We start from the raw sequence: 16776 nt of genomic DNA, 5'->3' as shown, positions 1-16776 counted from the left end.
CTGACCCGATTTACATACAGGCCACCACACAGCCAATAGCAGCGCGCCCGCTCGCTCCCCCTTTCCGCTGACACGGGATGACGTCGGCGCACACAACTCCGGCATGGGGCGGGGAAGGGCGCGGCATGGCGAGGAGGAGGGCGGGGACGGCCGTGGCCAATTACTGGCGTTTGGAGGGAGGGGGCGGGAGTTTGTGTCTGGACGGCACGCCCACTTGTCCCTACTATGCGTAACACCGTGCGCGCCCCCGGAGGGTAAAAGGAGAGTACGGGAGCGCGCTTCTGTGTGTAAGGAGCGGAGGGGACGGGAAGATGGGGGAGAGAGCGGGAACCCGGTGAGTGAGGGAGGGGCTGTTATAGTATAAGACCAGTGTGTGTGTTGTCACCATACAGTGTGTACTGGGACCCCCCAGTGTGTGATATCACAGTGTGAGGTGTTGAGCACTGTGTACACTGTGTGTGTTATCACTGTGAGCAGTGCAGTGATAGGAGAGATCCAGGGCAATGTGTATGATTGTCACTGTTACATTGTTTACATAGTGATCACTGGTGTGTGATGTCACTGTGGAGGGCTCTGTGTGACATCACTTAGGCCGGGTACATGTGTGCTGTGGCTGGCGCTGTGTGTGATGTTGCTGTGGCTGGCGCTGTGTTTGACATCAGTGTGGTTGTGGCTGGCGCTGTGTGTGTGTGTGTGTGTGTGTGTGTGTGTGTGTGTGTGTGTGTGTGTGTGTGTGTGTGTGTGTGTGAGAGAGAGAGAGAGAGAGAGAGAGAGAGAGAGAGAGAGAGAGAGAGACACACGGACGTCGTCGTGGTTGGCGCTGCATGTGGTATGGCTAGCGATGTGGCTGGCGCTGCGCGTGGTACGACTGGCGCTGCGTATGAGGTTGCTGTGGCTGGCGCTGTGTGTGACATCAGTGTGGTCGTGGCTGGCGCTGTGTGTATGTGAGACACGTCGCCATGGTTGGTGCTGCATGTGGTATGGCTGGCGATGTTTGATACGACTAGCGCTATATGTGACATCGCTTTGCTTGACGCTGTGTGTGGTACAACTGGCGCTGTGTGTGACATCAGTGTGGCAGTGGCTGGTGCTACGTGTGACGTGGCTGGCGCTGTGTGTGTGATGTCGCCATGGTTGGTGCTGCATGTGGTATGGCTGACGATGTTTGATACGACTGGAGCTGTGTGATACCTCTGTGGCTGGCGCTGTGTATGGTACGACTGGCGCTATGTGTGACATCGCTGTGCTTGGCGCTGTGTGTGACATCAGTGTGGTTGTGGCTGGCGCTGTGTGTGACGTGGTTGGCGCTGTGTGTGTGTGACGCCGCTGTGGCTGGCACTGCGTGTGGTACGACTGCCACTGTGTGACATCACTGTGATTGCTGCTGTGTCTGGTACGACTGGCACTGTGTGTGACCTCGCTGTGGCTGGCGCTGTGTGTGATATCAGTCTGGTCGTGGCTGGTGCTGTGTGTGATATCAGTCTGGTCGTGGCTGGTGCTGTGTATGTGACGCCGCTGTGGCTGGCGCTGCAAGTGGTACAGCTGACACTGTGTGTGACGGCGCTATGGCTGGACCTGTGTGTGTGACATCGCTGTGGCTGTGGCTATCGCTGTGTGTGACATCAGTGTGGTCGTCGCTGGTGGTGTGTGTGTGTGTGAGACGTCACTGTGGCTATCGCTGTGTGTGACATCAGTGTGGTCGTCGCTGGTGGTGTGTGTGTGTGTGTGTGTGTGAGACGTCACTGTGGCTGTCGCTGTGTGTGACATCAATGTGGTCGTGGCTGGCGCTGTGTGTGTGTGTGACGGCACTGTGGTTGGCGCTGTGTGTGGCACGGCTGGCGCTGTGTGTGTGTGACGGCACTGTGGCTGGCGCTGCGTGTGGCATGGCTGGCGATGTGTGTGTTACGGCGCTGTGAGTGACATCAGTGTGGTCGTGGCTGGCGCTGTGTGTGACGGCGCTGTGGCTGGCACTGCGCTTGGTACGACTGGCGATGTGTGTGACGTTGCTGTGGATGGCGCTGCAAGTGGTACAACTGACGCTGTGTGTGTGACGTCACTGTGTGTGATGTCGCTGGATGTGACATCAGTGTGGCCGGTGCTGCGTGTGTGACGTCGTTGTGGCTGGCGCTGAGTGTGTGTGTGTGACGTTGCCGTGGTTGGCGCTGCATGTGATATGGCTGACACTGTGTGTGACGTTGCTGTGGCTGACGCTGTGTGTGACATCACTTAAGCTGGCGGCATGTGGTGTCGCTGTGGCTGGCGCTGTGTGTGATGTCACTGGTTCTGGCTGGCACTGTATGTGACATCACTTAAGCTGGCAACGTGTGTGATGGTAGTGTGGCTGGCGATGTGTGCGGTGTGGCTGGCGATGTGTGTGACATCACTTAGGACAGGTACATGTGTGGCTGGCACTGTGTGTGACGCACTCTATACTGTATGTAACTGAGGATATGTACAGTGATTTCAGTGCGCCCCACAAGTGTGCCAGTTAGTGAAGTAATAGGTTTGTTTGGGCAAGCTTGGTGCAAGAAAACCATTTAAAGGGACATTAGACATAAAGTTGGGTTTTAACAGTATTGAGCTTCCTGTGGTCAGTAGATCATTGTGTATGCGGGCAACGGGTCCACCACTGTATTGTCACTATGCCCAGTATGGAGGTAATGGGGCCACCACTGTGTTGTCACTATGCCCAGTATGGAGGTAATGGGGCCACCACTGTGTTGTCACTATGCCCAGTATGGCGGTAATGGGGCCACCACTGTGTTGTCACTATGCCCAGTATGGCGGTAATGGGGCCACCACTGTGTTGCCACTATACCCATTATGGAGGTAATGGAACCACTACTGTGTTGTCACTATACCCAGTATGGCGGTAATGGGGCCACCACTGTGTTGTCACTATACCCAGTATGGCGGTAATGGGGCCACCACTGTGTTGTCACTATGCCCAGTATGGCGGTAATGGGGCCACCACTGTGTTGTCACTATGCCCAGTATGGAGGTAATGGGGCCACCACTGTGTTGTCACTATGCCCAGTATGGAGGTAATGGGGCCACCACTGTGTTGTCACTATGCCCAGTATGGAGGTAATGGGGCCACCACTGTGTTGTCACTATGCCCAGTATAGAGGTAATGGGGCCACCACTGTGTTGTCACTATACCCAGTATGGCGGTAATGGGGCCACCACTGTGTTGTCACTATGCCCAGTATAGCTGTAATGGGGCCACCACTGTGTTGTCACTATGCCCAGTATGGAGGTAATGGGGCCACCACTGTGTTGTCACTATGCCCAGTATGGCGGTAATGGGGCCACCACTGTGTTGTCACTATGTCCAGTATGGCGGTAATGGGGCCACCACTGTGTTGTCACTATGCCCAGTATGGAGGTAATGGGGCCACCACTGTGTTGTCACTATGCCCAGTATGGAGGTAATGGGGCCACCACTGTGTTGTCACTATGCCCAGTATGGAGGTAATGGAGCCACCACTGTGTTGTCACTATGCCCAGTATGGCGGTAATGGGGCCACCACTGTGTTGTCACTATGCCCAGTATGGAGGTAATGGGGCCACCACTGTGTTGTCACTATGCCCAGTATGGAGGTAATGGGGCCACCACTGTGTTGTCACTATGCCCAGTATGGAGGTAATGGGGCCACCACTGTGTTGTCACTATACCCAGTATGGCGGTAATGGGGCCACCACTGTGTTGTCACTATGCCCAGTATGGCGGTAATGGGGCCACCACTGTGTTGTCACTATGCCCAGTATGGCGGTAATGGGGCCACCACTGTGTTGTCACTATGCCCAGTATAGCTGTAATGGGGCCACCACTGTGTTGTCACTATGCCCAGTATGGAGGTAATGGGGCCACCACTGTGTTGTCACTATGCCCAGTATGGCGGTAATGGGGCCACCACTGTGTTGTCACTATGTCCAGTATGGCGGTAATGGGGCCACCACTGTGTTGTCACTATGTCCAGTATGGCGGTAATGGGGCCACCACTGTGTTGTCACTATGCCCAGTATGGAGGTAATGGAACCACCACTGTGTTGTCACTATGCCCAGTATGGAGGTAATGGGGCCACCACTGTGTTGTCACTATGCCCAGTATGGAGGTAATGGGGCCACCACTGTGTTGTCACTATACCCATTATGGAGGTAATGGAACCACTACTGTGTTGTCCCTATGCCCAGTATGGAGGTAATGGGGCCACCACTGTGTTGTCGCTATACCAGTAATGGAACCCCCACTGTGTTGTAACTATGCCCAGTATGGGGGTAATGGGGTCACCACTGTGTTGTCACTATACTGGCAATGGAACCTCCACCGTGTTGTCACTATACCCAGTATGGAGGTAATGGAACCACTACTGTGTTGTCCCTATGCCCAGTATGGAGGTAATGGGGCCACCACTGTGTTGTCGCTATACCAGTAATGGAACCCCCACTGTGTTGTAACTATGCCCAGTATGGGGGTAATGGGGTCACCACTGTGTTGTCACTATACTGGCAATGGAACCTCCACCGTGTTGTCACTATACCCAGTATGGAGGTAATGGGATGTATGCAGAGTGTAAAGCACTACATGCAGTGCAGGGCTTGACAATTTTTTATTTTTTTTAGGAGCCAGCTATAAAATGTAGGAACCAGTTTGTGCGCATGCGTGGTGACGTGTATCGCAATCAGCGTTTTCATGTGTAGGAACTCAAATGTGTGCATTTACATGTGCACACATGACGGCAGCGGGAGCCAATGGCTGCGGTGGGTGGTTGGCATGGTGTGTCCTTTCTGGTCCAGCCATTCCATGGTGTTTACTGTCCAAGGTGAGGAATGTGGTGGCCTTTTCCCTATCCGGGTAGAAGAAGCCAGGCGTGTACGTAATGACGTTGTGTGCCCTGCACTGCAAAACCTTCTAAAGCCCCCATACACACTATCAGATTCTGCTGAGTTTTTTCCTTCAGATTTACCAAAACCATGTAGTAGAAGGGCCTGCCTGATTACATTCACATTGAAACTCCTAAGGTCTGACCTCATATTTATGTGGTTTTAGTAAATCTGAAGGAAAAACTCAGCAGAAAATCTGATGGTGTGTATGGGGCTTAAGTTCCGGCTTCTTCTACCTGGGCCGATGACATAGTGGGCCACAACAAAATGGCCATCGCGGCAGGGGGGAGACCAATCTTGGTAAGTTTGTGACCGAGACTTTAAAAAAAAGTGTCTATCGGTTGACCCCTAATGTGTACATTGTGTGCTGTCACTAGTCCTCATACAGGGTGATGGGACTTGTCTATTTTCTACCTCTAGTAGACTGAGCGTGTTTGTGGTGTGTCCTGGATGTCGGCATCTCTCTATATACATAATATATTTGTGGATGGTGTTGGTGTGCCCATTGTGCCAGGTAATGTGACCTATAATGTACATCTATTATACCATGTAAGTGATCTGCAGGGCTCGGTGTGTGTGATTTCAGCACTCGTTGGGCACACTATGTGTGATGTGGTGGCGTAGATCTGTGTTAAACTGGGTAACCAAACGGAAACCTTTTGTATCACTGTACACTTTGTACTCATAAAACTATTTTCTAACTCCAATGAATGATACAAAGCAGCATATGGCGTGTTTTATAGAAGTGGGCTGTGTGTACACAATGTGTATGTGCTGATCCTTGTTATCTGGTAATGGATGTGTGTAGAGTGTTGGTGTGATCGGGATAATCCCCGCTATGTATGCACACATTGTCCTCTCTGGTTTATGACCTCCTATAGTGCACCATATATGCCTAGAACACTCTGTGTGTTTACTCTGTGTAATCACTATATCATTTCTACTCCAGTGTGTACCACTACTACTTCTACTCCAGTGTGTACCACTACTACTTCTACTCCAGTGTGTACCACTACTACTTCTACTCCAGTGTGTACCACTACTACTTCTACTCCAGTGTGTACCACTACTACTTCTACTCCAGTGTGTACCACTACTACTACTACTCCAGTGTGTACCACTACTACTACTACTCCAGTGTGTACCACTACTACTACTCCAGTGTGTACCATTTCTACCATTGGGTGGCACAATGGTGTAGTGGTTAGCACTGTCACCTAGCAGTAAAAAGCGTCGCTGGTTCAAATCCCAACCACGACACTACCTGCCTGGAGTTTGCATGTTCTCCCTGTGCCTGCGTGGGTTTTCTCCGGGTACTCTGGTTTCCTCCAACACTCCAGTGGAAGACATTCTGGTAGTTTACTTGGCTTCTGTCTAAAATTGGCCCTAGTATATGAACGGGGCCCTTAGATTGTGGGCTCCTTGACGGTAGGGACCGATGTGAGTGTGCAGGGATAGGGACAATTGTAGACACTCACTCACAGGTTGAACTGGATGGCCTGTTGTCTTTATTCAACCTTACTAACTATGTAACTACTACTCCCAGTGCGTACCATTTCTACTACTCCCAGTGCGTACCATTTCTACTACTCCCAGTGCGTACCATTTCTACTACTCCCAGTGCTTACCATTTTTACCATTGGGCGGCGTAGTGGTTAGCACTCTCACCTAGCAGTAAGAAGGGTCGCTGGTTCGAATCCCAACTACAACACTACCTGCCTGGAGTTTGCATGTTCTCCCTGTGCCTGCGTGGGTTTCCTCCAGGTACTCCGGTTTCCTCCAATGCTCCAAAGACTTGCTGGTAGGTTAATTGGCTTCTGTTCAAAATTGGCCCTAGTATATGAATGGGGACCTTGGATTGTGGGCTCCTTGAGGGTAGGGACCAATGTGAGTGTGCAGGGATGGGGACAATTGTAGACACTCACTCAGGTTGGACTGGTGTCTTTATTCAACCTTACTAACTATGTAACTACAACTCCAGTGTGTACCATTTCTACAACTCCAGTGTGTACTATTTCTACTCCAGTGTGTATTGTAATACAGATTGCTATAACTCCATGATCCCAGGACCCCCCCATCATTGTTATGGTCTTCTGGAAGCCCAGAGTTCTCATCACTAGAGATCCATGAATGGCCTCCCAAAGGGACACTTCTATGCATGGGGTGCTCAACCAGTGGTCCCCCAGCTGTCGTGGAAGTACTAAAAGTCTCATCATGCCTCTGCCTTTGGGAGTCATGCTTGTAGCTGGCAGTGGCTTGCCATGCCTCATGGGACTTGTAGTTCCACAATAGCTGGAGGACCACTGGCTGAGCAACCATGGGTGGGTTGTTGTACCTAATTAAAAACATTTAAACCCCAGGCTTGAGGGTCATCTAAAAGATTTCCTTGGAAAGGGTAACGTATAACAATTTGTTAAAGCAGAACTTTAGCCATGATAATTTGATAATAAAAAAATGTTCTTTAGCAAGAAACAGGAATTGCACGTTAATAATTATGCTACGAAAATCAGTGTTTGCTGTAATTTTGCCTCCAGCATTGCTCCGGTTTCTGCTTGCTGGAGGCTGCCATGTTTCTGAAGCCCAGAACCTCTGAGAAGCATTAAATCTTTCGGCTGTCAGCAGATCAGCCTCTGGTGGCTGTGATTTTCTGCACAGTGCCTAAAAATGGAGAGAAACCGAGCATGTGCAGCGCAGGGCGAGACGGTGTATTACTGGATTCTACACTGTATAGGCACTTATTTTTAATGTTTTATATAGCTATACCTGGAAAATGGGCCAGCCTGAAGCCATCTAGCAGGACTTAAAGCCCCCTTCCCACCTGAGCGTCATGTAGCTCGAAGCTCCAAAATGCTGGATGGGGGAAAAAAAATAAAAAATCCATGATTCTCTATGTGGAAGGTTCACATCTCCACTCCATGTCGCCTGAAGCTCAGAAAAGTTCTGGAGCTTTATTTGTAGCTCGAATCAAGCATATTTAAGTGTTTTTGGCACGTTTTTATTCCCATTTAAGTACGTAAACAGTAAAAAAAGGGAGGGCAGACCATATTGGCCCCATAAAGATTGAGGAAGGACATCTGGTTACAAAGGATGGGAGATGGCGAAGGTATTGACTTTATTCTTCTCCTCGGTCTTCACAAGGGAATCGGAGGGGCTTCAGTAATCAAAACTGCAGTGTCTGTCCTCATGACACGTCACAGGAAGCACCTCCGTGGTTAACAGAGGACAGAATTTAAATTAGACTTTTAATAAATCACCGGGACCAGATGGCTTGAACCCGAGGGTACTTTGGGGGGGGGTCCTGATTTTTACTGACTGGAATGGTACCAGCTGATTGGAGAAAAGCCAATGTAGCACTAATATTTAAAAAGGGCCCAAAATACATCCCTGGGAATTACAGATCAGTTAGCCTAACATCAATAGTATGTAAACTCTTGGAGGGGATGATAAGGGACTATATACAAGATCTTACTAATGAGAACGGTATCATTAGCCGTAATCGGCATGGATTCATGAAGAATCGTTTTTGCCAAACCAATCTACTAACCTTCTATGAGGAGGTAAGTTGCCATCTAGATGAAGGCCCGTAGATGTGGTGTATCTGGATTTTGCAAAAGCATTTGACACAGTTCCCCATAAACGTTTACTGTACAAAATAAGGTCCGTTGGCATGGGCCATAGGGTGAGTACATGGATTGAAAACTGGCTACAAGGGTAAGTTCAGAGGGTGGTGATAAATGGGGAATACTCGGAATGGTCAGGGGTGGGTAGTGGGGTCCCCCAAGGTTCTGTGCTGGGACCAATCCTATTTATTTTGTTAGACGACCTGGAGGATGGGGTAAACAGTTCAATCTCTGTGTATTTGCGGACGATACTAAGCTAAGCAGGGCAATAACTTCTCCGCAGGATGTGGAAACCTTGCAAAAAGATCTGAACAAATGAATTGGGGTGGGCAACTACATGGCTAATGAGGTTCAATGTAGAAAAATGTAAAATAATGCATTTGGGTGAGAAAATATGAACACAATCTATACACCGGGGGGAGAACCTCTGGGGGGAATCTAGGATGGAAAAGGACCTGGGGGTCCTAGTAGATGATAGGCTCAGCAATGGCATGCAATGCCAAGCTGCTGCTAACAAAGCAAACAGAATATTGGCATGTATTAAAATGGGGATCAACTCCAGAGATAAAACGATAATTCTCCCGCTCTACAAGACTCTGGTCTGGCCGCACCTGAATATGTTGTCCAGTTCTGGGCACCAGTCCTCAGGAAGGATGTACTGGAACTGGAGAGAGAGTCCAGAGAAGGGCAACAAAACTAATAAAGGGTCTGAAGGATATTAGTTATGAGGAAAGGTTGCGAGCACTGAACTTGTTCTCTCTGGAGAAGAGACGCCTGAGAGGGGATATGATTTCAATATACAAATACCGTACTGGTGACCCCACAATAGGGATGAAACTTTAGTTTAACAAGACTCGTGGTCACTCATTAAAATTAGAAGAAAAGAGGTTTAACCTTAAACTATGTAGAGGATTCTTTACTGTAAGAGCGGCAAGGATGTGGAATTCCCTTCCACAGGCGGTGGTCTCAGCGTGGGGCATCAATAGTTTCAAGAAACTATTAGAGAAGCACCTGAATGACCACAACATACAGGGATATACAATGTAATACTGATATACAATCACACAGATAGGTTGGACTTGTGTCTTTTTTTTCAACTTCACCTACTATGTAACTATATAGAAATGAATGGAAACATGCCATTCGCACATTTTTGTGCGCATTTTTGCATGATTTTCTACTCAAATGAAGAAAATTTTTAAAATAGGAATATTATATGAATAAATAAATGTAAAATAAGTACACTAATAAAAAATCATCATAAATGAGTAACATTTAATAATATGTAATACACTCGAACAAAGAATACATTAATAATTTATTTTGCGTTAGGGTGTTAATTATTAATAATAATAATTATTTTTTTAGGGTTAAAGTTAAGGTTTAAAGAGGAAGTAAACCCTGATGGGTTTACTTCCTCTTTTTTTCCCTGCAAAGGTAAAGCATAATGGACTACTATGCATCGCATAGTAGCTCATTATGTGTCACTTACCTGACACAGGAGCCAGCGAAGTCGCCGCTGTCCCCTGTAGTCCGCCGCATCCATGTTGCTGGTGGCGTCTCGCAGCTCCGACGAATCACAGCGGCGCAGCTGCGATGACGTCACTCCCGCGTATGCGCACGGGAGTCGCGTCTCGCAGCTCCGCCGCTGCCATACGGCGAAGCCGCGATGGCGTCACTCCCGCGCATGCGCACGGGAGTCGACAAATTAGGCAAATCCATTCTTGGATTTGCCGCATTTAGTGCGCCTGCGCGCCGCTGTCTACGGCGCATGCGCCGTAGACAGCGGTGCCCATTTTCGGGCAAATATCTCCTAAACCATATAGGTTTAGGAGATATTGCTTGGACCTACAGGTAAGCCTTAATCTAGGCTTACCTATAGGTCCAAGTTGTTTGGAAGGGTTTACTTCCTCTTTAATTATTTATGTATTGTTACTTTAGTATATATATATATATATATATATATATATATATATATATATATATATATTTTTTTTTTTTGTGTATTCTACATTTTATTTATTTTCATTCGTATAAATCAAATAATAAACAACCTTAATTCCAACTCCTAACCTAAACTGAACTCAAACCCCTTACCCTAACGAAAAAACATTATAATGAATAATAAAAGAAGAAATAAAAGCGGAAATGCCTAGTAACAAATGATGCAACAAATAGTCTCCTCTATTGGCTAATAAAACAAATACCAAAAAGATGCTGCATATAAATGCTCGTCATGTATAAAAACGCGCTGGAAAAGCGCTCACACGCTACGCTCAGGTGTGAAAGCAGCCTAAAAGCAGAATAAAATTTTTGTGTTTTTAGTAAAAAACAAAACAAAAAAACAAACCTGTTATATTTATCTGATCCGTGTAATTGTTTTGCAGCCGCAATCGTTAACGTCAGGGGTGATCAAAGAGCTAAGTGCGTTCCCTCAGTGTGTTTCTAACTGGGGGGGGGGGGGGGGAGTCCTGACAGGAACAACAGAGATCGCTGTTCCTGATCGCTAGGAACAGCAGATCTCCATGCTGTCCCTGATCAGAGCGGGAATCCGCCTTGTTTATGGCGGACCCGTGCCTCAGCTCCTCCTCAGTGCGGGCACGCGTGCCCATTTCACCATCTATTGCAGGAAACAACATACAAGTACGTCGTTTTGCGCAATAGAGTCGCCCTGCCACAGTTTTATATGCGGTGAGCGGCCTTTAAGTGGTTGAATTATATGTATGTCTTAACACTGGTCCGTTTGGCTTCCATTGCGGTTTTAAAAATCCAGCGTGGTGCTTTTTTTTTTGTCCGTTAAAAGAAAAAAAAAAACACAAACACGCCTTACTGTTCAAATGCATTGAAAATGCAGCAAGAACGCATCATTAACATACCCGTCTTACGTTTTTGATGCGGTTTTTGAGTCGCATGACCTAAGAAAAACACACCTTATGCAGTGAAATCGACCCAAAATCGCAGCGAATTCGTGGCAATATCGGGGTGCGGTTTCAATGCTATTATCGGCACCTTTTTCTCTTATTGGCTGAATGCCGATAACACAATTTTTGGCCCACATTTTGGTGCCTCTTTAATTACTACTTGTGGTAGGGAAGTAGAAAGGGATAATGCGATGATACACTTATTACACGGGGATAACATTTTAGAAAATTTAAAGGGGTTGTGTTTATTTTTTTGTTATTGGGGACAAGAAGATTCCAAAACTAGTTTGGGGAGTTATAGGGATCTCCACTGTATCAGATTGGAGTGCTGTATGTACCGTGTGAGTATTTTGTGTTCTCTTGTCATTTTCTATTATTATGTTTTTGTAGATTTACATTGTGCCGTTTTGTATGATTTTCCTATGTGTGTAAATATTGTCCTGTGTGCTGTGTTGCAATATGGGAGCGGTAGTCCCTATATCTGTGTAGATCATCACTGTACATGCTCCTTGTACTCTACACATTGTGCTGCTCAGCCCGGCGTTGGATGGGAGCCTCAGCTGTGACAGATAAGGGTTGTCCTGGCCGGTTCCCCTTTTTATCGGCTGCAGCCACATTGCAGTAGGTGGGAACTCTGCACAATGTGAGGTTTTTTTTCCGTGGTCATGCGCCTATTGCTAGGAACGTCGTAGAAAACCAGACGTGGGGATGAGGCCCCCCAGTTCAGTCCTTTTACACTCTGTATATTTGTTTTTTATTGAAGGCCTCTAAGGGCTTGTTAACACCACATAGCAAACGCATCTGCATGATTGAAGCATGGTAAGCACTAGGACATGCATTTTTAATGCATCGCTCTGTGTTTTACTGCGTGTTGAGTTGCGTTTTTTTTCTTTTTGGTCAGCATTTTGCACTGAATAAAAGTGCTGCATTTTTCTTCAACGCAATGGTTTGGTGTGATTGAGATACATAGACAGCTATTGTATTTTGCTGCATCCTTGTGTTAAGCCCTTCTTTTATTTTTATTTTTTTATTTTTGTACTAGCAAGGCCTATCTAAATTGTGAGGAAGAATATAATAAAAACAAATGGCACTCTAAAGATCTAATTTTGGGCTACGGTAAAAGTGGACGGTATCGGTGGGGCAGTAGATGGTGTGGATGGCGTCGGTGGGGCAGTGGTTGATGCCAGGTATGTGTGGATGGCGTCGGTGGGGCAGTAGATGGTGTGGATGATGCCAGGTATGTGTGGATGGCGTCGGTGGGGCAGTAGATGGTGTGGATGATGCCAGGTATGTGTGGATGGCGTCGGTGGGGCAGTGGATGATGCCAGGTATGTGTGGATGGCGTCGGTGGGGCAGTGGATGATGCCAGGTATGTGTGGATGGCGTCGGTGGGGCAGTAGATGGTGTGGATGGCGTCAGTGGGGCAGTGGATGATGCCAGGTATGTGTGGATGGCGTCGGTGGGGCAGTGGTTGATGCCAGGTATGTGTGGATGGCGTCGGTGGGGCAGTGTTTGATGCCAGGTATGTGTGGATGGCGTCGGTGGGGCAGTAGATGGTGTGGATGGCGTCAGTGGGGCAGTGGATGATGCCAGGTATGTGTGGATGGCGTCGGTGGGGCAGTGGTTGATGCCAGGTATGTGTGGATGGCGTCGGTGGGGCAGTGTTTGATGCCAGGTATGTGTGGATGGCGTCGGTGGGGCAGTAGATGGTGTGGATGGCGTCAGTGGGGCAGTGGATGATGCCAGGTATGTGTGGATGGCGTCGGTGGGGCAGTGGTTGATGCCAGGTATGTGTGGATGGCGTCGGTGGGGCAGTGTTTGATGCCAGGTATGTGTGGATGGCGTCGGTGGGGCAGTAGATGGTGTGGATGGCGTCAGTGGGGCAGTGGATGATGCCAGGTATGTGTGGATGGCGTCGGTGGGGCAGTGGTTGATGCCAGGTATGTGTGGATGGCGTCGGTGGGGCAGTGTTTGATGCCAGGTATGTGTGGATGGCGTCGGTGGGGCAGTAGATGGTGTGGATGGCGTCAGTGGGGCAGTGGATGATGCCAGGTATGTGTGGATGGCGTCGGTGGGGCAGTGGACAATGCCAGGTGTTTGTGTGGTGTTTTTTTTTTTTTTTTTTTTAGCAGCCCTGCTGGGGGTCTTGGGTGAAATATCATGGGTCTGATGGTTTCATTTTTGAGACGGGGAAAAGTGGATTGTGGATATAGCCCTCAATCTCCAACTCTGTGGCCTCAACTGCACAGAATGAATGGAAAGGAAGAGCCTCTGCACAGTCTCCCTGTTCATTCACAAACCGAAGCATGTTAAACACTGTTTACTATGCTTCAGTTATGAATGAACACAGTGAGCGATTTGGTTCCACTCACGCTGTTCATTTAGAAATAGAAGGGGCTGGCAAATTGCATTTCTTTCGGCCCCTTCCCCCACTCTCCATCCTAAAGATCCTCCACAGAACTCGGCGGGAAGGGGTGGGGGGTGGGCACCAGCAGACCGAAGAGGAACCTGAACAGGAGGTTCAGCGGGCGAGTGCCACTACTGAACCCAATTCCCCATTTTCTCCTGTGGCAGCTGAATTCTGACGGGAAGGGGAGGAGGAGAAGCCGCCTGTCGGCTGCCACAGGAGGAAATGCAGGGAATCGGGTTCAGTAAATGGCACTCGCCCACTGACCCTTCTCTTTGGGTTTGGGGGGGGTCGGCAAGGAAGGGACGCGTACTACCCGTCACCTGTCTTTGATTGACAAGTAGAATGCCATTGACGGGTTGCCCAAAGTACAAACCCCTCTCCTAGCATCTCCTTGGTACAGGAACCTCTTCCTACCAACCAGCCTAGAACCCCTACAACCCCCGCAGTACAGACCCGCTCCGTCCTCCCTTCTTTCTTTTAGCTTTTACATGGTGTGCAGAAGGGTCAGAACCTCTGTCAGGTTTTATTGCTGTCTCAAACACCTCTGCTGTGGGGATGCCTCACCACTTCCTGTCCCTGGTATCTGCAGATTAGGAAATGAGTGTAGTGGGTGTCACAAGGGTTGAAATCAATTAAACACTGACAGATGGTTTTAGCGGAGTTTAGTTTGCAATAGGCAGGATTTCTATTGCTGTTGTAATCCAGATCCTTTTCTCTATTTTGCAAGCCTCTTTTCCAGTTGTGAAGGCGAAGTGCCGTTGTACGCAAAACGGTGGTAGAATGAAGAAAGAAGACAAATTGTGAAATATACTGCAGCAAAATTAGAAAAGCTGCCAGATAAGGCAAAAAAATCTAGGGGTGTCTGTGTGTGCGTGTCTGTGTGTGCGTGTCTGTGTGTGCGTGTCTGTGTGTGCGTGTCTGTGTGTGCGTGTGTCTGCACAATTCTGGTTAAAAATTAGAGTCCTGATTTTTACAACTCCTGAACATTTGAAAAACAAGAGGGCAATAAAATAAAACGTATATAATACTCTTTGTTGCATTTAAATTTTAAAGAAATGTAATTGAAAAATAATGTAATGCATAAAGAAATAAAATAATAAAAAAATACTGTTGCGTTGTATCAAGGTCAGTAAAATGAGTACTAAAGTTCTGACTGCAGCTGCCCCAAAAATGATTGGAAGCCCTCCCAGATCTACGTAAAAAGGAAGGGGGAAGCACCACCATCAAAGTGCACAGGGAGGTATAAAGAAAAAAAAATTGCACTCATGTTTATTTGAAGAGTTAAAACCATGTACAGTAAAACCTTGGATTGCGAGCATAATTCGTTCCAGAAACATGCTTGTGATCCAAAGCACTCTTATATCAAAGCAAATTTTCCCATAAGAAATAATGGAAACTCAGATGATTCGTTCCACAACCATTTATTCATAAGTCCTTCAGTTTATAGTCCTTATAAAAAGATTATAGCAATGTGATAGGTTGTGTAACCATAATATATCCATCCACAAATGGAAGCCTCCACATGGGGATTAGAAGCAAAATCCAACAGGAGCTACAGAGTATAAAAGTGAAGAGGGGCGCCTCAAAGCGTAGCAATATGGTTACATTTAATGAAGGTACAACATTTACCAACTCACACGGTTGCTGATTAAAAGAAGCACATCTAAGTATGCAAGCATCCAGGGTAAAGCTGTCCACATAGACCGTCCTCCGCACCACCGGCTCTCAACAGTGTCAGTCTGTCATGACCAGCAAGACTACCCTGCAGTAGAGCAATCTGAAAGCGAGGCTTGTGGAGCGCAGCGTGGAAGGGATGCTGCCAATGGCGGTGCGGAGGACGGTCTATGTGGACAGCTTTACCCCGGATGCCTCCATACTTAGATGTACCTGCTTTAATCCTCAACCATGTGAGTTTCTAAATGTTGGACCTTCATTAAATGTAACCATATTGCTACACTTAGAGGTGCCCCTCTTCTATTTTATACTCGGTTGTGAGGCGGCAGGTCCACCCCAAAGCAGAGGTGGCAGGGGTCCGTGGTGATCAGCTGGCAGGATGTGGCGTGAGAATGGATCTCTTAGCAGGCTGGGATGCCAGAGCTGATGTCTGGGGAATGAGTCGGGGGCACAGAGGATGCATACAAGTTCCAATAGGAGAATGTGGGGGCGTGGCTACGTGTTTCAGGGCAACAAGGACCACCTCTTTGTCAAAAAGACAACGGGTTTAACTCTTCAAATGTGAGTGCAATTCTTTTTTATTCATCCCCGTGTTTACTCATTAAAGGACTTGTAAAGGCAGAAGGTACATTAAGATAAAAAAAACCTTCTGTGTGTAGCAGCCCCCCCAATACTTAGCTGAGCCCCATCTCTGTCCAGCGATGTCCAAGACTGCCTTGGCCGTCTGAGACTGCCCTTATTGGCTGAGACACCGGAGCGACGCCATTGGCTCCTGCTGCTGTCAATCAAAGTCAGTTTGCCAATGAGAGAGAGGGGATGGGACTGACCCACAGCTCAGTGTCTGAATGGATACAGGGAGCTGTGGGTCGGCTCAGGTGCCCCCATAGCAGGCTGCTTGCTGTGGGGGCACTTAAAGGCAGGCAAGGGCCAGGAGAGCCAAAGTGGGTCCTGAGAAGAGGGGGATCCAGGGTGCTCTGCAAAACCACTACACACGAGGTAAGTATAACATGTTTGTGTTTCTTATTTTTATTGGAAAAAAAAAATCACATTAAATTATAACAGCACTTCCCATATCTTCATTTTTACATGAATCACAGAACGTCTGGATTAAGATCGTGTGGGGGTGATCTCTATCTTTATTTGTTTGCCATTCAGTACTGTATATCACTTTACATGTAGTTTTATGTTTCATTTGCTGATGAAATGTAGCCAACTTTAGGGCTCATTCATGCAACGTTTGAGTTGCACTGATCTGCATAGATT

General features: G+C 47.8%; 1 protein-coding gene across 1 annotated transcript in view; it reads left to right on the top strand.

Annotated features, from left to right (window-relative positions):
• The first annotated feature begins 217 nt into the window (after nt 1-217).
• ARRB2 (arrestin beta 2) overlaps nt 218-16776 on the top strand; it is a 113140-nt gene continuing 96581 nt past the window's right edge. Inside the window, exon 1 of the mRNA XM_077470494.1 lies at nt 218-334. Coding sequence (XP_077326620.1) covers nt 312-334 — 23 coding nt within the window. The 5' untranslated portion in view covers nt 218-311. The remainder of the gene's footprint in view (nt 335-16776) is intronic.

This window comes from Lithobates pipiens, unplaced genomic scaffold (assembly GCF_037356315.1).
Source record: "Lithobates pipiens isolate NorthernLeopardFrog02 unplaced genomic scaffold, aLitPip1_a1.2 Scaffold_8, whole genome shotgun sequence".
Lineage (NCBI taxonomy): Eukaryota > Metazoa > Chordata > Amphibia > Anura > Ranidae > Lithobates > Lithobates pipiens.
This window is presented reverse-complemented; position numbering and strand designations above follow the sequence as displayed.